The sequence below is a fragment of the Liolophura sinensis genome, chromosome 8 (assembly GCF_032854445.1).
Source record: "Liolophura sinensis isolate JHLJ2023 chromosome 8, CUHK_Ljap_v2, whole genome shotgun sequence".
Lineage (NCBI taxonomy): Eukaryota > Metazoa > Mollusca > Polyplacophora > Chitonida > Chitonidae > Liolophura > Liolophura sinensis.
In genome coordinates, this window is record NC_088302.1 from 41,649,949 (window position 1) to 41,673,172 (window position 23,224).

At 38.2% G+C, this 23,224-nt stretch overlaps 2 protein-coding genes across 3 annotated transcripts; one reads left to right on the plus strand and one right to left on the minus strand.

Moving 5' to 3' along the window:
- Positions 1-260: 260 nt before the first annotated feature.
- LOC135472348 (protein mono-ADP-ribosyltransferase PARP16-like) lies at positions 261-9,336 on the plus strand. The gene is made up of 6 exons (XM_064751817.1): positions 261-666; positions 1,113-1,250; positions 1,866-2,069; positions 6,993-7,161; positions 7,448-7,598; positions 8,236-9,336. The coding sequence occupies exons 1-6, from the start codon at positions 424-426 to the stop codon at positions 8,375-8,377; spliced, it is 1,047 nt and encodes a 348-aa protein (XP_064607887.1). The 5' UTR covers positions 261-423; the 3' UTR covers positions 8,378-9,336.
- A 3,682-nt stretch (positions 9,337-13,018) lies between these two features.
- On the minus strand, positions 13,019-23,125 carry LOC135472656 (armadillo repeat-containing protein 6-like). Of its 2 annotated transcripts, XR_010444543.1 has the most exons (7): positions 23,041-23,125; positions 21,625-21,746; positions 20,036-20,702; positions 18,838-18,983; positions 17,705-17,974; positions 15,863-17,413; positions 13,019-15,736 (listed from the first exon to the last, which is right to left on the minus strand). XR_010444543.1 is itself a non-coding variant. In XM_064752260.1 (6 exons), the coding sequence occupies exons 2-6, from the start codon at positions 21,739-21,741 to the stop codon at positions 17,201-17,203; spliced, it is 1,413 nt and encodes a 470-aa protein (XP_064608330.1). In that variant the 5' UTR covers positions 21,742-21,746; positions 23,041-23,125; the 3' UTR covers positions 13,019-17,200. The 2 variants fall into 2 exon arrangements, 1 of the variants encoding a protein (XP_064608330.1); XM_064752260.1 differs by having other exon boundaries at positions 13,019-17,413.
- Between the last annotated feature and the right edge of the window lie 99 nt (positions 23,126-23,224).

Consider the following 23,224-nt stretch of genomic DNA (forward strand, 5'->3'; position numbering starts at 1 on the left):
ACTCTGCTTTTTGCCAACCACGGACTGTGTGTAATAAGCATATTCATAAAGTAAATTTCAAATAATTACCCTAGGAGAGCAGCAGTAAGTGATAAACTGTATCTCTCTAAACGCAACAATATCTGTCCTGGAATTTAAATTGATCTATTTTTACAAATGTTTTTCAACCATTTTTATTTGAACGTTTTTCCGATTATTTCTCTAAGTGGTAAATTTTACGTCATTTCGACGCGTCAAACTTAGTTTGATGTGTCGTGTCGTTTTCTGCAGTTATTGCATTTTAGTACCGTGTGAAAGGCCATGGGATGTAAGAGTTCGTTTAAAATTCTATCTAGCTATGTGCTTTGCATGTCGATATGTTTAGATACTTTAAATAATGCTTCTTTTGCATTAGTTTTGACGTCGTCATAACTTCAAATCAAAATGCCAGACAGGAATTCGTCTGCTCTCCGCCAAGATGATGGTCCAGCTCAAAGTGATTCCGGCGACAAATCCACACGGGAAAAAGTTCTAGAGAGCCTTCGTGCCGATTTGTTAGCGGTGGATTTAATCTGGAGTTTGTTAGTAGCCGCTTTGAATAGCTACCGCCATGACACCGTACTGAGGCCTTTTCCACCAATGTTTCAAGAGGGAGGACCCAGTGGAAACAAGAACATGAAAGGCCTGGTAAGAACTTGTAATTGTGCTTTTCTAACATCAACCCATGCTTTGGCGTTTGTATAAATATTTCATCATATGCAACATTTACTTTAAAGTCTATTGTTGGAAGTAATTCCTATGGAATAACCGATCGGCACTTAATTAATTAATTAGAGTTTTCTTGAGTTTTTAAATTATATAGATATCACAGCTTCTAAAACTTACTCATTTGAGATCACGCAAAAATAGATTACACACTGCATTTATTCTACTAATTGTAAGTCCACTAAACATCAAGGGCACCAAAAAAAAAAGGTGCCTACAAATATCTTTGTATAGATGTATTTATATATAAATAAATATTATTTAGAAATAATGTAATAATAATATATTACAATATAAATATTATAACTTTAATTATATATATGTGTGTATAGCCAGTTGTATTGTGTACAAATGGTTTTTACTTTCAGGAAAAGCTAGCCTGTCAGCTTCCCAGGGTGCCAGAAGTTGTGAAGAGCATTTCTACAATGGAGGAGAAGCTGATAGAGCTGTTGTGGTGGTCACTGGACAAAAAGCAGTTCACTGTCAAATCCCTGGATAAATCACATGTGTGTTGCTAGGGGCCTGTTGTCCCTTTAAAATGATTGTCTTTCAGAAGTTTGATCAGTTTGCAAGTTATTGGTTCTAACCCAGCCTTGGACAGGGACTTTCATTTAGCATGTACTCTGTGAGTGAAAATCTTCTGATCACATGTGGGAAAGTTTGTCAAAGGCCGGCATTTTTTTTTTTCATACTCTGATATCCTCTGCCCATACAACTGGCTGTAGTTTCATTACTTTTAATGAAATAACCAGGAACTTGATTTCATCACTTGGGTTGATGTTTTTACATGCCTTTCAACAATGGGAAGGGAGCATATTTTTTAATCATGCATGTGAGGTGGTGCTAGTGTGAAGAAGGACCTCGGGCCATTGTTACCTCAAAAAATGATTGTAGCACAGTTTCTAGAATGTTACAATGTATTGATTTCTATTGTAAAGTCTTTCACATTTTATTTTTGAGACGTCATATAATGATGGTGGTGCTTCCAAGCATTTGACCGGTTCCCATAAACAAATGTACAGACTAACTTGCTGAAACCTGTGTTAATCAGATTATTCAAAATTTCAGCATTGTCAGAAACGTAATGTTTCATTATGGTTTTGCTGTCTTTTAATTTCCAGATTAGCAGAATTCAGAAACTCACAGGTCACAGTGTTGAAGTTCCTACTCCAAATTACATTTTTGAGATCAACTACAGCGAAACAGCCGAGAAAAAGTTTGAAGACTTTCGACAAGGTAGACAACTCTTGTATGCCTATCATGGAAGTCGTGTGGAGAATTTTCATTCCATCTTGCATCATGGCCTAGCATCTCATATGAACAAGGTATGTTTTGCTACACTGACCTGCTTATATTTCAAATAACATTCATGGTAACATCCTTGAACATGTGTTAGGGTTGAAGGATTTCCTCTCTGTGTCCGAACAGGATTTGAAATAGGAGCTCCACTTCTGAAATCCACCACCAACTGACCTAAAAAGAAATGCCCACTAGCCACTGTTGGTATAAACACTGGAAAGCTGCTCCAGGATCACTCTTCCCCACTAAAAGTATTCCCTTCCCAAACACCCTTGTTCACAGGCCCAGGTTCCCAGACTTCTTGAAACCTATCTGGTCACAGCATGCCATCAGTCTAATGGCGCACTTAGATGGGTCTCATATGGTCGTGATCTGTGCATGGGTTTGCCCGGTATATCCCATGTTGGACCCACATGGGTAGAATATGGGAAAACTCAAGTTATTTTCCCATTAAAATCCCATATGTGAGCAAAAAGATAACATTTTCCCATGTTCAGCCCATATAGAACCCACTCGGGTAAACTCATTTAATTCTCACATAACTTTGTATATATGGGGCCCATAGTGGACCCATGTACTTAAAACTATGTGAAAGCATATTTAAATTCTAAATAGCATTTATTGCATAAAATTAAGTATAAATGGGAGGAAAAATTATTTGGACTTTAAGGAATAAGTACCTGTAGACTTACAGTGTACACAATCAATGAAGTTAAGAGATAAAAAAAAAATTATCATATTTGCCTATTAAGAGCTAAAGAGAATTCATCATATGATGCATTTCATAAATTCATTATGCATAGATAGTAATTGTTTATCAAGGTTTAGTGTGATTAATCAGGAACAAAAAAAGAGCAAAAAGTACTATATGAATTGAATGAAAGATTCAACATACATCATATCCACCTTTATGATAAATCAATGAAATCAGATAAATGGGGTTAAATATATGTATATAGGACACCTGTGTAGTCTGTTTTCTGTGGGAGACATTTTTTAAGTTGTGGTCGATTGTGGAACTTCATGCCAGAAAAGTGGACTGAGTTGTGTGCTGTTAGCCGGTCAGGGTGTGACTGTGCTGTTAGCCGGTCGGGGTGTGACTGTGCTGTTAGCCGGTCGGGGTGTGACTGCCATTGTAGGTGAGTAACAGGGTGTAAATGGGTACTCTAATGAAATTCATCAACCAAATCAGAAGTGGCTTTTATTAGGGCGTACAGATATATTCAGTAGTTTTGATAAAATACGGATATACTATCCATAATACTATGGAACCTTAACTTTAATAATATTTAGACATGGTGCAGTTTTGGAGATGTAACATTAACAGACACATGCCACCCAGGCCATCTTCCCCCAACATACCATCTAGGAGTTAATGGGTTTACCATCCTTGGGTGCCTGGTCTTAATTGGTGTCATGTGACCTACATGAGATCCTGTGATGCCCAGTGTAACCCCTCTGTCCCTCTCTGTTTTTTCCCACTGGACTCAGACCTGTTAATATCCTAGGGAAAACTATGGGACACTTTTACAAGTTATAATAATTGAAATCAACAGGGGAAGAGTTTAACAATTCTGATAATTGAAAAAAAAATGAGGAAAATATTTATTGTTTATGGTATCAAAAAATTAAATGTAGTTATCCTGTAAAATGTTTTTTTTTTTTTGAGGTGTTCAAGCTGCTGACCAGTTTGATACTTATTGAATGATTATTCAGGATGCTCTGCATTTGCTAATACTTTGCTGAACTTCTTCAAACTTTTGCTTGTTGTAAAACTGGCTGTTTAGAAAGTAAATATGAAGATTGATTAATTTAATTCCAATAATGACTAGATTTTTAATAAACAGACCTTTCTTCAGGTTCGATACAAATAGTTAGTGAAAGGTTTATAAAGCTTAATAAGTTTAGTAAATAGGGATTTACAGTATTTGTCTTCCCTTCAAGTGCAATTTCCACAGACTAACATTGTCATCACGCATACTTGGTCACTATGTAGGGACCTTTGGGCCGGGAGTTTGACCAGTGTAAGACGTCTCCATAGTTAAGCAATAGGGAGAAAAGGTTTCTTCTTGGACTTTTAAGAAAATTCCTGTTGCTTTGGCATCTGAAGTACATTAGCCTCACACAGCTCAGAGCTCAGCTGCTGTGATGTCATTATTCAAGATGGCAGCCCCCATAGATGTAAACACTGCCACATGCAGCTACAGGATAACTGTTTACAATTTGTAAATTTTAGTTATTATTTGGAAATAAATACAAGAAAAATAAAAAAAAATCAAACACATGTACATAGGGCTATTTCTATCTTGAAAAAGTTAAACTTGTTCTCACAACAAACCACTTGTAGTTGCAGTTGTGAATTAAGTTCTATTTTTTTTTTCGCACACGAGTTTTACTTAGGCTACATATTGTTTTCACATTGATAAAATCACAATGTTAACAGTGTGGTTACTGATTCACTAGCATATGCATTACATGTAACTAAACAGTGTCATTGTGTGATATGGGCTGAATTGATTTATTGTGTAGCACAATACTCAACAAACCCCTCAGTCTGTTGGTGTTGATTAACATGTATTTTAATAGGTGGTATTTCCCCTAATGTTGGACTGTTTTTTACATTACAGATTGTGTCAAGCTAGCTGTGTTTGGAAGAAAGACTTGTACTGAGTTATTTCAAACATTATGAGAATGCTAATGTCGATGACTATTCAAAAACTTGTACCGGGACAAAGGGAAGAGACGGAGGCTCTTGAATGAATATATGATCCGTCATTATCCGTCCACCGTATCGTGGCGTACGGAGGCTCTTGACAAGCTGATGCTTTCCAAATAAGGTGAAATATGGTAAGCATATCTACATGTACATATGAAATGTGGAGAAACTGCTTGTTGACTCCTTACCAATAAGTTATTTTGAGCAAGGACCACAAGAAAGAATATGTTTTACTGTACCAGTGTTATGCACAATTTTTCACTTTTTAGAGAGGGTACCAAAACATGGGGTGCGAGTATGGATGTAAGACTTTTCTTTGTAGAGCATACACCATGTATGACAGATCTTTTGTATGCATATTACATGTAATCAAAATAATATATATTTTTTATATTTGTAGTTGTCAGTTAAATATACATAGAGATTATCATAACACTGTATGATCCGTGACGATGTATTAGTTGGAGTTGTCTGAAGTATGTCTGTGGTATCAGCCGAGCAGCATGAGCTCATTTCAGAGGCTACATACATGTATACGAACTATATGGAAAAACACAGGATTCCTCTATATCATGCGGATAACCTGTCAAAGCTGTATCCTGGATTTCAGTGTCAGGTGTAGTACTTGTATGTAAGTGTTTGATAAGATACAGCCCTTAACAGATTTATCAAATACACTTTTTATTTTTAGAGGCTATGCGGTGGAATGCAGACTTGTGTTAAATTCCCTGCCAATGATTGATATAGGGGGGATGAAAGGATGTTAGCTACCTTTGCTGCGCCAACTTGACTTACAGACCTATCAGCGATGGAGGATTCCTTAATATGCGTGGCAGCAAATTAAGCTTCTGCGGATTAAAAGCTTAACTGAATTGACTTGAAACCTTTATGTAAAGAGGGCAACACTTTCCAATTGAATATTTTGCTCAAGATTTCATGATGGAGGGCCACTGTTAGAGTACTTGTATATAGAATTAATTTCTGTATGATTAATAGAAATTTAAGAAATCCATGTGCACATACTTGCATATAATATGTACGTGGTATATAACTTGATTAGCTTAATAAACAAATCAGTTAACACTCATAACCAGACTTTTTTGTGATTCTGTCCATGTTTAAAAAATCCCCTAACGTTTTCTCAAGTTTACAACATGGTGAACTTCAAGGACTGGCTTACCAAATGAAAATCATCATAGCGGGCTTTTGAATATCATGAAAGTAAATATTTATTTTATTTAATTATTTAATTATTTATTTCACTGGTGTTTTACACCGTACTTAGGAATAATTTAGTTATGAGATGACGGCCATCATTATGGTGGGAGGAATCAAGACAGAGACCAGGAGAACAAGAAATATTTAGATTTCATTTGTAGTCATTTGGGTTCTGTATGGGGATGCCCATGAGGGTCCCATTTAGATCTGCCCATCTGGGTCCCATACACAAATACCCATCTGGGACCCACATTCAAGTACCCATCTAGGTCCCATACACAGATACCCGTATGGAACCCATATCTGAATGCTCATATGGGTCCCATATGAAAATATCCAGTCATGCATATAATGCTCCCCAGCTTATACACAAAGTTTCCTGAAGGGTTAAATTTTCAGCATGTATTTGAAGGGATCAGAGAATATGGGCCAGATATACCTCCCATATGGGACGAATATGGTCTTCCCAGATGGGGCCCAGGTATTCACGGATCCCCTCTGGGCATCCAAGATGGGGGCCCATATCGATTGTCATATGCGAACCATACGGGACCCATATTGGAATGCTATTTGGGTGGTTGAAGGATTTCCTGTGTTGGTCTTAACAGGATTTGAACTGACAGTTGTATCTGACAGAAACCAGCACTCTACCCACTCTCATAGGTACTCTTAGTATGGCACTGGAAAGCTACTCTCGTTATACATGTAAATCAAAATCTTACTCAATATGGGCCTTGCCATGCTAGATCGCACAGAGCCTCTTCGTCAACCATCGAGAATTTGACTGGTTTTGTCTGGATTGATCTTACTTTATAGCTGTTATATCATTGTATGTACAATAATACATAATGTTTTAATTGAGGGAATAACATTGACTGTTTTTGCTAAGGTAAAGATTGTAAACAATTGAATCAATAAGATTGAGGCCTTGAATTATAATGCAGCTGTGTCACCATTAATCAGACCATGACTGGCTTTTTTATTTTTTTTATGTTTTTTTTTTTTTTCCATCCAGACTTCATTGTATGGAGAAGGGACATACCTATCCTCTGAGTTGTCTGTGTCTCTCCACTACAGCCCTGGGGGGCAGGGATGGGACCATAGTCTGCTGGGAGACAGGCTTAGCTGTGTGGCTGTGTGTCAGATGATAGATGATACATCTGTCAAGTGTCAACTCAAGGAAGGTTGGTGCTTGCTGTGGCTCATATTTAAGTTAATCCCGAGTGAAGTGATGTGTTCATATCCAACACTTGTTAGCTTGACTGTTCACTGTCTTCCTCCATGCTAAGCTTAGAAACCTGATTTGTGTTGAAATAAATAAAATATTTTCAAACATGATGTTAAAGTCACAAATTGAAGGCTTAGGAAATATGGGTGATAGTTATTGTATTTATGTATTGTCAGCTTTACTTTGATAAGAAAAGTAAATATGTTCTGTGTGAATGTACAAGTTTATTATTCTGTTAACAGTTAATGCTGGGGGAAGTCGCTCCACAAGTCGTACCAGGGCTCCAGCAAGCATGGGAGGAGAGGTCCCTGAGAAGTACTATGTGGTGACCAATAATGATATGCTGAGAGTCAAATACTTGCTCGTGTATGGGGAAAAGTCATCAACAAGAAGGTAAATATTGTTATACCCAGTACTGTGTACATTTTGTCTGTACTCATGTTCATGTACATTTGACAGCGTATTATATTTTCCCTCACTGGCTTTGCAGTTTAATGATTTATGGATGTAGAAGATTAGCCCTTGGTCCGGTAATTTTTGTGGATCTGTATGATTTTCACTGGTTTCACTGCCTATCTATTCTCCCAGGTTGTTGGGTACATAAATGGTAAGCTGCAGTGTCATGACAGTGAATATAAACATAGCATCCATTACCTATCTAAAGTAAAATATTCTGGAGTTAAGGTGGCACCAGTTTCATTTTGTTCCATATGGGCGAGCCACCACTAAAAAATCCTCAAATGCGATAAAAATAAAAACTGAAAACCTGTCTATCCTGATTTTTTTTTTCTTTTTACTTTTCCTTGATATCAAGGCATTTGAACGACTTCAAGGGGAAAAATTGCCAATATAGTCTACATTTTCACAAATTAGGTTATTTTCAAGTTGTGTTTTTAATTTTACACCCTCCTCCAAAGTTGAAAAAAGATTTATTCTGCCAGTAAAACAACAATTACAATTGCTGTGGCCTAAGCGTAGGACAGCATCTTCGTAACTACATGTAAGCATATGTCATGTTGGTATGTTGCAGATCTCAGCAGCAGACCTCCTGGTTTTCTAGGCACAAGTTCATGCTGCTGCTCCTGTTGTATGTTGCTATTTTGGCTGCCATAGGTCTGGCCAATTCCAGATCATTCCAGTACCAGCTGAAGAGAATATTGCGGATTAGGTAAAAATGTCCAAATATATGAATAGCAATCAATACATCAAACTGATGAGTTTAATTAGTATGGCAGTGAATATACATGTACGTCACTTTCTTCTGTCTCTCTTAAAAACTTCCACAGTTACCTCCATAACAATTTTTCTAATTCATATTTTCTGAAGTTTGCTCAATTGTACATTCAAAAGGTTCTGAATATCTGAAGGTTTTCTAAGCGTCAATGTTGATAATACGCCAAGAGGCTTATCTGGAGGTTAAACTGTATATGCATTATGTACATCATGGAGCTGCAAACAGAGTTCTATATAAAGAGTAGAGAACCACACAAGCACAGAAGTAGATTTTCATGGCCTGTGTTACATATAATAAAATAAACACCCCACATGTACATATATGTTGTTGTGGGTATGATGCTACATGTAGTAAATTTATACGTTCACATGTTTACAAATAACTTTGCAATGGTTTCAGTGTGAATTCTGGACAACAGGAATTTTCTTGTACAACATAGAGTCAGTTTGGGGTGAAATTGATTTATTTTTGTGATAAATCACATTTGTATCCATTGAAATAATTAATTCAAAAGTTTCATGTCATTTTTAGTGCACTGTGGATCATAGTAATGATCCAGCACACCATAGAATGATGTAACACCCAAAAGAGAAATAACTGTATGATGGTATTGAAAGAGGAATTATGAAGTGTTGTAGTAGTGTTGTACAGTATATTTAGAGTCTATAATTCTAGTGGTATATTTTTTGTTGTGTTTTATTTCACTGGAATTATTTTGTGAACAACTGAAAACCATTTAACCATATGAATTGAATGTTTAAGAAAAATGATTTAAAGCAGACCACTTCTGAATTTGAACCAGAGAGTTGAGTCTGAAATCTCAATCGAGTCTCTGCTAAATATAAAAGGGAAATCTGATACAAGTGTAATAAGCCTCAAAAATGGTACTGTACAACCTCAGTGCAGCTGACTTTCAATATTTATACAAACACCTATAGCAAGCTAAATAAATACATGGACAGTCAAATTGGTCATGGTGAGAATGTAATAAGATGTGGCCATCTGCATAATTACACTCCTGCATATAACTTATTTTAATTTGTTTATTTGATTGATGTTTTTCACCATTCTCAAGAATATATCACTTATATGACGGCGGCCAGCTTTATACATGATAGTGGCCGGAACCTGGGCAGAGTTCTGGGGAAACCCACAACCTTCCTCAAGTTGCTGAGTAGCAAACAAAATGTTCTTTTTGAATAGTGAATAGTACAGATATAAAATTCTAGTTTAGTTTGTTGTTTTTTCTTTTAATGAGTGATGGTGTTAGTCTGTGCAGATACTTGATAATGTTAAAAATGCTGCTTAGTCGTGTCCTAATGTGCAATAAGAGACAAAGTACATGTATATACAATGTATAACACAATGATCTACATGTGGTAACCTGAAGTGTGCTCTAAAATGATCAGTCCACGATCACTGATGATGACATTGAAATCCATGTTTATAAAGTTCCCGTGTACACTTGCTTATCTGTGTTATTGTTAAACGTATTTGAAGGATGAGAAAAAAAAACAATAGGATAACTGTATATGAATATCCATACAACTATCAGTCGGTCAGATAACTTTGTATATAAACACGTGACTTTGTTTTCAGTTGTATGTTTGTACCACAGCTTGATATGTGCATAGTTCATGTAAACTTGTAACTTTCACAATTGTATGTAGCAGTACTGGGTTTTGCAGATGAGCTGGTGACACATTTTTTGATTGACTGTATGTACATGGGGAAGTACTACATGTACATATGTACATGGCTGACATAACCCTGGGAGTAAGATAGACCTCTAGCCCAGTGTAAACTGATGACTTATTGTCTAACTGACTGCATCATTACTACACAACTCATTTGCATAACTGATGTAAACTAGTGATTTATTTACTAACTGTTCTGGATATGACTGATGCAAATGGGTGATTTATTTTCTTTTCCATTTTAACTGTATATATATTTATCAGTAGGTTTAGACACATGTAAGCTGGTGACGTGATTGGATTTTGGCATTTCATTGTCAGCTGCTGTGGGCATGGACACATCTAACCTAGCTGATGTACACTGGGATTTCCTTTTGATTTGTACTATATGTGTATGTGTTAGCTGTGGATTTGGGCAGTATAAACTGGTGACTAGACTGGATCTTGACATTTTCTTTTCAAAGAAAAGAATGCCTTTTTAGTAGAATGCCAGCTGTCATACCATGAAATGTTCTGGTGCTAGGTGACAGCACGAGATGAAGTAATGATGGACTTGTCTTGTTACTTTGTTTTAAATGGATCGCAAGTTTCAGGCCATAATTATTTGATGTAATGAATTTCGTTGAAGTAGTGAACTAAACCTCAGGCTGTTACCGCTAATAACCTCTGCCATTACCATGCATTGAAAAAGATTTTGCTGAAAGAAAATATTGGCATTAAGCTCCATATCCTGGAGAACATAGATAAAAATTTTTTTGTTGTGAAAGTTATCCTATGTTTTATTATATGTAATCTGAAGACATGAGATGTATTTTATATTGAACATACTTGTTTTTCCTATACACTGTATGTCATTTTTTAGTCATCACTGATGAAATCCAAGCTATTGGAGACTGATGTTTTTTTTTCCCTTAAGCACTGCACTTGTTGTATCCATATTTAAATATCTTTACTTACCATAAACTGACCTTCATTATGTGGTAGGCACATTTGTCATACTAACTGCATTTTTCAGAAATAGAAACTACAATCTTAAATTAGAGACGATATTAATGTAATTTTAGTAAATTCATCTATTCTTCAAATGTGTTTGAGTTGACCCTTATTTTCTTAAATGCTTGTTTTGAGTGTATTTACATAGATATTTGTTATGTTTACTGCCATCCATGTAGACTGTTGCCATGACAATCAACATTCATATCACGATGTAGATGAAGCTAGAAATAAAGACCCATTTATGATTATCATACAGTACCGGTATTGTTGATATCAATATGAATACAGTGTGTATGCGTACCATCTCTACACATGCAGTGATGATAATAAGCTGTGATGCAGTGACATTTTGAGTCTGGATAGGAAGTCATCAATTATACCAATGTTTCTGGCATGGCAACTAGCCCTGTAGGTCAGTGGCTTGCATCTGTTCTTGAGCTAAATCTTTCCCATAAGCCTTGGAGAAGATGTTTTCATCCTGTGACTCTGCTGGGGGTCATGTTGTGTCTTCAGTCTTGGTCAGTGGAGCATTGCACTTGTAGGCCCATGATTGCTCAAGTTGGTTTGATTGGGGTTAAATGCCGCTGTCAACAATGTATCCTTTATATCACAAAGGTGTGTCTCTGTAGCAGACAGGACCCATTATTATTGATAGAGTGTTGCATCACAGGGATGCCATGCTGAAAACAGAGAGCATGACTTCCCACCAGTCACATTGTACTGACACTGGGCTGACCAGTACATCGGTAGTTGGCCTGAGAGCCAAGCTGGGTCGTACTACTTGAAGTGTTGGTATGACCCGACTCGGGATTTATGCCGCTTTCAAGCAGATGCTCTATCCACTATGCCTCTGTAGACAAGTGTATCTTGTCTTATGGAACCCAAGTACATGTAAATGCAATACCATTTGACCAATAACAACCTTGCGTGCAAATACCAGTTTCAGTTGTGACATTCAGTGTACCCTATATATTATAACACTGGTTTCAACAGAAAGCTACAGTTTGATAATCTGAGAAGTTTACCTCAAAAATAGGCTTGTGACTGTCAATTTTGTTTTTCAGGTTTTATGACATCATTAATATTATCACAACAGTCTCCTTTAGCAGGCTGCTCTCCATGCTGACATAATAATAGTACTACTTCACTGGATTACTACGGTTAAGTCACCAGACAATAATGCACCACCGAGTCATGCCAGCCATAGTATAGTGATTAGTCCTTTTGTATGCTGAGTGCCAAGCCAGGGAAGTTAACTACAAAGATGTTTTGAATATTATCAGGCAATGACCAATATTGGGTTTGAACTCGGAGCTTTTTTGTGTTGTAGCTAGTCGTTATGAAAGTGCCATGTCAAATGGCCTACATTCTATATTTAAACTTTAAATTATGTTATGTATTATTTTGTTACAAGACAGAGAGGCCCATTACATAGGGTTAGCCTTCATTGTACATAAAAACATCACTGTTGCTTGGGCCTCCGTGGCTCAGTTGGTTAGCGCGCTAGCACAGCATAATGACCCAGGAGCCCCTCACCAATGCGGTCGTGGTGAGTTCAAGTCCAGCTCATGCTGGTTTCCTCTCTGGCCGTACATGGGAAGGTCTGTCAGCAACATGTGGATGGTCGTGGGTTTCCCCTGGGCCCTGCCCAGTTTCCTCCCACCATAATGTAGGCCGCCGTCGTATAACTGAAATATTCTTGAGTACGGCGTAAAACATCAATCAAATAAATAAATAAATCATAGCTGCCCACATACTTCAGAAGACTAGTTTCAAATGGGTCAGTTATTAATTATGTCATGCTAGATGTCAACATGTCCATATAACATTCCAGGGGAATTAACGCATTGCAATGTTTTCGTAACACAGTTCAACACTTTTATTGCGGACAGAAGTACAGGTAAGAAAACGTGCACTGGAACTCTGCATGGATAATTTAATAATGTAACATATATTTAAGTGACCATGTATAAGTTGAAATTAAACAACACACTGAAATATCAATAGATGTAGAAAGTTGAAAATGGAAATAAAAAGAAAATACTAATATATGTACGTGTACACTACTACAACTTGCCATTGCTCGTGTTGACGTTACATACTACTGTTATACAAATGGCAGTGACAAATCTCCAGGGCAAAGCTTTATTATTATGGGTACACAATGGGTACATTAAAGCAACTGATTGGAATGTAAAAATGCCAAAAATGTACTGAAAAAAAAGAGAAGAAGAATATATATACAAAATACGAATTTGGCAGCTAGGACAAAATCTGAGAAACACTTCTGAGGTAATCAGATTACAAGGTGGTTCTCCGTTGTGGGAGCAGTGAATTCTCAATACAGCGAGTCACATGCCCATCTCATAGCCAGAAAGTCACAGGCATAGCTTAGCACAGGCACATCCAACATTTGATGTTACACTTACATGTACTTTTAAACATACAACACACAACACAAAAAAACACTTAGAATGATATAATCAATAATACATAACAATGAAATACTTATTTTCAACAGAAAAGATGATGAAAAATTTCTGTAGGACAAGTAAATTTGCTACATATAAAATATCGTGAAGAATAATCCCATTATTGTGCAAATATCAAATTCTCTACATATAATGCAAATGGAAATACATGCCATCACCCTAATGTTATATTTTTACAGCAACCTGCGGATTCCCATCTGGCTATACCCTAATTCCTCCACTTTTTTGCATATTGACAGGCAATTTTACTTCAATAATTTTTCACTTGTACTATCAGATGTTGGGAAGGTTCACAGGTTGAGGAAACCTGAGTCTCCAGAGTAAACCACCACCCATCACACATTCTAATAACAAAAGTACACTGAACAATAAATAATTTTAAGTCAACAGGTGCAAGACTTAAATACTTGTACCTGTTATATGTATACCTGCCTAGATCTACAAGTTATAAAAATTGACCATTTACTTTTTTTTTAAGAATACCAACACCTTCAGTACAGTGTATGCTAATTTTTTACACGTGGTGTTTCATGACACTGCCAAACACTTAGCACCAAATGTAAAACTTGGAAACATTAATAAATTAACAATTAAACATAATTTGCAAATTTCTACTTCAACAACTTAAACACCACTAATATGAGAAAATACTTCATTTCAGTTTTAAAGTGTAACAACACTTTACATTCACCAGGCTGAGGGAAGATTTCAATGGAAGAATATATTCAAACATTCCTTTCTTTGACTTTTGTCAAATCCACAACACAAATACTGGTCTCTAGAGTTTACTTCAATACATATGACTAGAGCCTTTAAGCGTGACATTATTACCACGGCTGTTTACAACATCTGTATGCCACACTATTTTTCACACAATGGTTTGTCACAGTACTGCTATTTTACCTGAGCAAACATACCTGTTCTGTTTTGTTTTTCCATTCTTATGGCACTGTACTGTTCCCCAATCCCCGATTACCACACCGAATACTCCCTTTCTCTTTCATACTTTACAGTTTTAACTACCTCCATGTAATCTGAACAATTAAGCATTCACCTATTTAACCGAGGTTCTGTCAGCAACCTGCAGATGGTCGTGGGATTTCTCCGGGTTGTGCCCGGCTTCCTCCTACCATAATGCTGGCTGCCATCGTATAAGTGAAATATTCTTGAGTATGGCGTAAAACATGAATCAAATAAATAAATAAATTTAATTGAAGTCAGCAAATGTAACCCGAAAATTTAGCCTGTCAATCCGAGAAGTAATACGTCAAGTAGCCTGTTTAGCGTGGACTTTTTTTGGAATATAAAGGTTTGTTCACTTTATTCACTGTAATTCATGAGGAAAAACAAAGGTGTGACTGGTGTGGAAATCTTTAAGTTTCACTGTCAATTACTGTGGTTGACCCCCACAGAGTGTGGATTAGCAACCTAAGCCTTTATGAAGTTTCTCTTAAGACCCAAACTTGAGAACAAATCACTGGCTTGCTACGCGCAACCAACAACGTTTTGATGAGAGTCTAGATGAACTAATGGGTGTATAATCACTTTTCTTTCAGTTCATGCCTGGGGAGTCTAACCCATGTGGCAAGGGCCAGCAGGCAGACCATCACTGGGGATTATTGCACAACTGGGGACTGATCACTCTCCCCTGTCATATCATTCGGCAACTCAAATCTGCAAAGCTTTACTGCATGAAATTTTCAGCTAAACTCCACATGATTTATGGAACCTGAAATTTCCACCAATGCTTCACTTGTCAATACCCATGTTATAGTTTTCCCCTTAACGTTTGGTCCATTTCCACCTACATTCTCATCACATTCTATTGGCATTATATTTCCTGAATCTGTTCTGTTTGCCGTTCATTCTCTACTTCCCTGTCAGTATTCTTCACTTCTCAACAGTCCTGAATCAATCTGCCTCACTCAATTCTTTCTCTCCCAACCCTACAGCTCCAATCCTCATCCCTGCAGCACCAGTTCCCATGACTGCTCTTCACTTTTCCCATCCCTGCAGCTCTAATCCACACACTTCTCTTTCCCATCCTTACAGCACCAATCCCGATCACTGCTCTTCATTTACCCATCCCTGTAGCTCTAATCTCCACCACTTCTCTTTATTTTCCCATCCTTGCAGTGCCAATCCCCATCACTGCTCTTCACTTTCACATCCCTGCAGCACCAATGCCCATCACTGCTCTTCACTTTCCCATCCATGCAGCACCAATCCCAATCATGCTCTTCACTTTCACATCCATGCAGCACCAATCCCCATCACTGCTCTTCACTTTCACATCCATGCAGCACCAATCCCCATCACTGCTCTTCACTTTCCCATCCATGCAGCACCAATCCCAATCACGCTCTTCACTTTCACATCCATGCAGCACCAATCCCCATCACTGCTCTTCACTTTCACATCCATGCAGCACCAATCCCCATCACTGCTCTTCACTTTCCCATCCATGCAGCACCAATCCCAATCACGCTCTTCACTTTCACATCCATGCAGCACCAATCCCCATCACTGCTCTTCACTTTCCCATCCATGCAGCACCAATCCCCATCACTGCTCTTCACTTTCACATCCATGCAGCACCAATCCCCATCACTGCTCTTCACTTTTCCATCTATGCAGCACCAATCCCGATCACTGCTCTTCATTTACCCATCCCTGTAGCTCTAATCTCCACCACTTCTCTTCACTTTCCCATCAATGCAGCTCCAATCCCCATCACGCTCTTCACTTTCACATCCCTGCAGCACCAATGCCCATCACTGCTCTTCACTTTCCCATCCATGCAGCACCAATCCCCATCACTGCTCTTGCCTTTCACATCTCTGCAGCTCCAATGCCCATCACTGCTCTTCCCTTTCACATCCCTGCAGCTCCAATCCCCATCACTGCTCTTCACTTTCACATCCATGCAGCATCAATCCCCATCACTGCTTTTTGCTTTCCCATCCCTGAAGCTCCAATGCCCATCACTGCTCTTCACTTTCACATCTATGCAGCTCCAATCCCCATCATTGCTCTTCACTTTCACATCCATGCAGCACCAATCCCCATCACTGCTCTTCACTTTCACATCCCTGAAGCTCCAATCCCCATCACTGCTCTTCACTTTCCCATCAATGCAGCACCAATCCCCATCAATGCTCTTCGCTTTCACATCCATGCAGCACCAATCCCCATCATTGCTCTTCACTTTCCCATCCGTGCAGTAACCGTTCTTTAATTTCCCTTTGGGGCCCACTACTGCCCACTTTCACAAAACTTTGAAAATCAAACTATGGCTTTATAGCCTACACTGTAGAGGGTGTTATTTCTGAAAAATATACATACATACATATATGTGAAAATTTATTTTCCAACTTTTGTAAAAGTGTCCCCAGTGCTCTATCATGATATTCATTTTCCTCATCTAGTACTTCTGTCATCAGTTTTGTTGATGCACACTCATGTACTTTACTCATCCCTGATGTATTTTGCCCATCCATCATGACCTTCTCTCACATGCTGGTGTACTAGATCATCAGTCCTCTACCCTATCTGTCCCACACAACTCAGTTCCCATCACTGCTGTAGAGTCCCCTTCTCACCTGTCCACAACTCCTTTAGCTCTACTTTACAGCCCAAATCTCTGAGAGCAGCTTTAGCCTCATCATCACAATCTTTGTGACTAATTCGAGCCTTGTTTATCAGTGCTTCTGCACCTAGTTCCAACAGGAGTTCGGAATTTTCTCTGATTCTTGCCACCATGTTCCTCAAAGCCATGCATGCTTGTTTCTGTGAAACACAAAAAAATGATGTGAATAATACCCTGAAGGGTTCAGATTCGCTATACTAACAACATTCTTCAATATCATTTTCAAAGGGGAGTGCTGAAAGGCATTCAAATATATGAAAAATTTGGCGGGCTTTATGAGCCATACTGGCGGTACCTAGGAACTTTACTTCTTATATACATATATATGTAGGAGATTGATAAAGGGTTTATGGACTGGATTTGCCTGTGGCTGAACATTGTAGTTGAACCAATGGTTGGCTGCCCTACGGAAATGACCCCTATGGGTTTACCTGAACCCCTGACTCCTTCTCATGGATCTTCATGGCCTGAAGCACCACCTGGTGTCCGTTACACTCTATTATCTTCTTGCAGCTCTCAGGGTTACGTAGTGCGACAGTCGCCAGCAGGGAACATCCTGCCTCAGCCACCCTAGGGTTAGCCTGGTGGGTTGTCATGGCCGCCAGGATCAGGCTCACCTCGTTGTTTGCCACGATGGCCACCTTGACGTTGTCATTACCAGCCAAGGCCTTCAGTAAGCTCAGAATTTGACGACACAGGGCCTGCACAAAAGTAGAGGTAAGTGGGGTATTATGCATACTGCTGTCAACAAGATGTATTCATACAATAGAGAAGAATTCATTATCTTCACAACATTATGTGGAAAAATGAGAACATACATGTAAGGACACACTGGACCATGTGGATGTGAAGTACCACATGTGTGAAGATGTGAACACGGTTAATGTGAACTTGTGAAGTCATGGAAAGAACCATATTTGGACATGTGGATTATGTGGAAAAGCAAGCTTCTGATTTCAACTTTCAGTTATAACACAATTTTTTTGACGCCATGCATAAAATAGTGCTACCTCACTTGACTACTATACCAAGAACACGGAACATAACACTGACTGCCAAGCAATAAAGTACAATCACAATAAACCAAAATTAGCACTAAACAAAGGCCTCCAGTGTGAACATGAGCGCACTGAATCATGTGGAAATGTGTCACTATGTTAACGCCCATTTTCATTGCTTATATAAGACAATAAATCAATTACAATCTACACACAATGAAATAAATGGATGATCTTTCGTAATAAGCCGAATCAGTATTTCAGGAGTCTCGCAAGCCGACACAGGTTTGGACGCAGCAAGGTGGAGTTCGCAAACGAATGCAGCTAAAAGGCACGCTAAATATACATCTCTTTTAGTGACATTTGTCGGCTCAATGGCATGGTTAGCAGGTACCATAAAATCGCAGAAGCGTTAGTTTGTAAGAGCCCCCTATTTACCTCGCCAAAACCTGAGAAAAATAGTCCTGAAAGGCTGAATCAGCTCATTCAATGACCAGTTATTACATTCCAGAAAGATCAATGATATTAAAAAAAATTCGAACAGAAAAGCAATAAAAAGTAGTGACCTGATGCTTCAAATTCTCCTGGAGTGTTAGCAGAATGAGTTTCAACCCACCCAGATCCATCACCTCCTTACAGAACTCATCTCTGACAGCAAGTTTACTCAGGGTTGAGAACAGTTCACCTAACACTCCCACATCGTGAGTGTAATCTGGGGAAGACAACATAACGTGAAGGTTTATTTATTTATTTATTTATTTATTTACTGGAGGTTTTACGCCCTACTCAAGAATATTTCATTTATACAACAGCGGCCAACATTATGGTGGGTGGACACCAGGCAGAGTTCAGGGAAAATCCACAACCATTTGCAGGTTGCCAACAGACATTCCCATGTACAGCTGGAGAGGAAGACTTGAATTCACAGTAAGTTTATGAGTGAGAGGCTCCTGGGTCACTGCGCTGCGCTGGCATGTTAACCACCTCTGCCACTGAGGCCCCCTTATGTCTTGTTAGGAGAACCATCTAGCAATTAATGACTATATATGTAATTAAATTTAATCAGCAAGAGTTTTTGTTGTCCTATATTGACTGTTGTTTCACTCCCTATGATGTCACTGGCATGGCAGACAACAAGCCCTTCACCACTGAGAAACACGTTCACTTCCACTGAAAAATTCTTCGCGCTGCCTCATTTGCATGTTATCTCATCTGGCCAACAGTTTAGACCAGTGATGGATTTACCTTCACAATTTTCTTAATTAACATTTTGCAGAAAATATAGGACCAGAAGGTTTAGCTAGGAGTCAAATGCAACTCAGTTTTGTTTTTAGCTGAACCAAATAAAAAATCCTGAATTTCTTTCAACAGTATTTCCCTTTAAGAATCAGATGTCTTTATAGGAGAAAAAAAGTAGTTCTGCTGAATGTAACTGCATGACAGACTGACAAATACTTGTGTAATACTTGTACCATACTGTGTCAGATTAAAGGACATCTGTAATATGAAATTCAACAGAGATACGATAAGTTATACCAGCATGTTGCATGGGTACAACGCCTGATATTTCATTGAGGTGATCATTATTTTCAGGAGCCCAAAGGGAGAGTGGAAATATTGATATTCGAGCGTGTGGGGAAACCCAGAACAATCCTCAGGTTGCTGCAGACCTTCCCAAGTACGATTGTCGAACGGAGAGGATGCGAGCATGGGCTGGACTTGAACTCACAGCCCTGGATATCACATTCCATTACTACAACTTACCGTTACATATATTTAAGATGGTCTTCAGGGCATTTCCTTCTGCCACTATCATTTTTGCATGTTCATGTCCCTTTCCAAATGGAACGCGAATATCATCATCAAATGTCAGCACCCTTAAAGCAAAACAGATTTCCTTCACCAAAGTGCCTGCTGCTTTGAATTCATCAATCAAACAAACCAATTTTGTAATCAACTTTTCCGTCACAAACCCTTGTCTGTTGTTCTCATGTTTGATGCAAAAGAGACGAATAAGTTTCACAGTTGGTTCCAGAGTCTCCACATCATTACGGTATTCGTCCAGAAGTTGTGTGAAGAGAACTGTACCTCTGATATCCAACACATCTGGCTGTCCATTACATAATGCACAAAGTGCACTTAAACACCGTCTTAACATAACTGGCTCTGAGCGATACTTTTCACAAGCCTTAAACAAAACTGGGTAAGCCCCGTTGGTCCCTGCTAGACATCTCCTGGACAAGTCAACATCACATTCTGATTCAAATGTTTTCAGACATGCACAAACATCAGCATTATCTGCCTTTCCACCTTCAAGTAACTTTGACAGTTTTTTTAAAGTAACAATGACAGGATGTTCCACTGGCTGTCCGTTTAATGTTCCACCTACATACAAGCTTGCATCCTTCACTATATTACTCAGATTTACACCCTGAAATAAAATAATAAAATGTAATTAAGGGGTGACAAACAGTACAGACTCTACTTCCTAATGAGTATCGTACGAAACTGGGAATTATAAAATAAATTATAATATGGTAAGATAGCCTCTCTCTACATTCTGTTCTAGAGTTGGTTTAATTTCTTTATGTGATTGGCCTGTAGTTACATACAAGTACATGTACTGAGCAACCTCTGGGTACAATAAAACAGAGCATCATCAGTGCTATAATTGTACACTGAAGTTTGAAAAAAACAGAAAGAAATAACAAAGAAAGAAAAACAAAGAAAGAAAGACAAAGAAACATGTAACAAGTAGCATATCACAATATATTTCTTTTATATCTGATTGGTAATTTATGCCTTACTAAAGAAAGAGAAGAATATTTCACTCATATGGCAGCAGCCAGCATTATGGTGGTAAGAATTTAAACAGAGTCTGGGATAAACCCATGACTGACTATTTGCAGGTTACTGGCAGACCTTCCCATGTATGATAGGGAATACAATGGAACACAGTATAACTTATGAATAGTTATATGTAGTATGATTTATTTATTTATTTCATTGGTGTCTTACACGCACTCCAAATTATTTCACTAATACAATGGGCGGCCAGCATTATGGTGGGAGGAACTGGGCAGACCATGGGGGAAATCCATGACCTTCCATAAGGTTGCTGACAGACCTTCCCAACTACAGAGGAGGCCAGCATGAGGTGAACTTGAAATCATATCGACAGCTTTGGTGGAAGGTTAACATGAAAACTCCCTCGACCATGGAGACCCCATGTGTAGTATGAATTCCAATTTAATAAACATTAAAATCTGACAGTTTAAACTTTCTGAGATCCTGGATTTGTTTAAAATGTGAAAAACTTAGGAAACAATAGGGTACCAATGGTTAGAATGTACCTGAGACTCAAACTGTTTGATGGCATCCTCTAAAGCCTCTCCTACTTCCATATCAAACTCCTTCATATTTTCTTTGACAACATCGTCAAAGGTTTGCTGAGAGATGTGCTTGGCCATTATGTCTGAAATATAAGAATTGTCATAAATCTCATTAGAGTTGCATGATCCATCCTACATGTATCTAGGATATACAAGTAAGATCTTGATTTATTTCAGACATGAACAAAAGTTCAGGTGAGTCCAATATATGCTCAAACAAATATATCCATATGTGCATCCAAAAAAAAACAATAATTACACATGCAAAACAACTAAATGTAGAGTTTTCCTCCAAGACACTAAGTCACAGACCTATACAGTTATAGTGGACACTGAGAGAATCAAACCTGGTTACCATTCTAACAGTGGTAATGGATAAATGTGATACAAATCACATCGCCACCTCTCTAAGTACATTTATGTAACCACCAAAAATTATAACACCATATCCAAGCTACTGGAGATATAGCCTGAAGATCAATACAGGAAGACATACGAACAGATCAACACTTATACGATTTCAACATGATGTACTGCTGTTTTAGATTGGATGTTGAGGCCAAACAAAAATATCAGATAACTGAGTCAGACTGCATAACTATACTAATGAGGTTCTATCCGTAAAATCCTACTCTATCTTAGCACATCATCTATTGTTGTGATTGTCGTCTGCATCAGGGGTTACATGTACATATTGTTTGTGGGTAGGCCTAGTTGTCTTAGTTATCATAGTTGACTGTTACAACAGATTTAACCTTTGAAGGAATTACCAAAAAAGCAATGAGGTGGATTTTTTTTTTTAAATGATTTATAATTCCTAAAATATTTCAGCATATTTCAGCAAGAGTTTTACATTACAGATGAGAATGTTACAATAAATGTATACTTAGGTTCAGTCAGAGTGGTCTGAGAAGCCGATGGCATGAGATGGTAAGATTTTTTATGATGCTCAAAGTGACCCACTGTACTGACAATCTCAACAAATTTGACAAAGGCAGGTAACTGCATCTGATTTGAATGAAGAGCACTCCGAAGTTAGTTTGAGTCATCCTTGGCCGCACAAAATTTTGGCCTAACCTGAAGACAGAGCAATCTCTGCTTTTCACCTGGTATGCTTAAATATGAGCCACTATTGAGATTAATGGAAAATGCCGTGAACTGCAATACAAAGCAAGACGTGATGATCACCAAGAGTGCTGCTTCAGTACGTGTTACTGTACTTCATAATTTCTAATGCTTTGCCAACTTGGCATCGTCACAGAGTTCCCTTAGATTTAGAGGGGAAAAGAAAAACATTTGTTACCGCCCGTAAAGATAAATCGATGCATAAAACAATAGAATACCAAAAGGGTACCGTTAAAACCACTTGTAAATCACCTGAGAGAATTTCTGAGACTCTATCTCAGTCACATCAATGATTCAGAAGTTCACGATCAAGCACGTTTCCAAGCTAAACATGTTTGAGCAAGCCGCACAACATCTAAACCGGACATTACAACACCGTCATTTAGTTCTCTGCAAAGCTGATAAATTGTAATGCATTCATTGAAGTACAACTGTC

Coding starts and splice junctions, on each gene's coding strand:
- LOC135472656 (XM_064752260.1), bottom strand. CDS start 21,741: ATGGCCAAGCACATCTCTCAGCAAACCTTTGACGATGTTGTCAAAGAA. Junction 20,703..21,624: donor TCAAACAGTTTGAGTCTCAG/GTACATTCTAAC, acceptor ATTTTATTTCAG/GGTGTAAATCTGAGTAATAT. Junction 17,975..18,837: donor AGGAGAATTTGAAGCATCAG/GTCACTACTTTT, acceptor ACTTTTGTGCAG/GCCCTGTGTCGTCAAATTCT.
- LOC135472348 (XM_064751817.1), top strand. CDS start 424: ATGCCAGACAGGAATTCGTCTGCTCTCCGCCAAGATGATGGTCCAGCT. Junction 2,070..6,992: donor TAGCATCTCATATGAACAAG/GTATGTTTTGCT, acceptor TTTTCCATCCAG/ACTTCATTGTATGGAGAAGG. Junction 7,162..7,447: donor CAAGTGTCAACTCAAGGAAG/GTTGGTGCTTGC, acceptor TTCTGTTAACAG/TTAATGCTGGGGGAAGTCGC.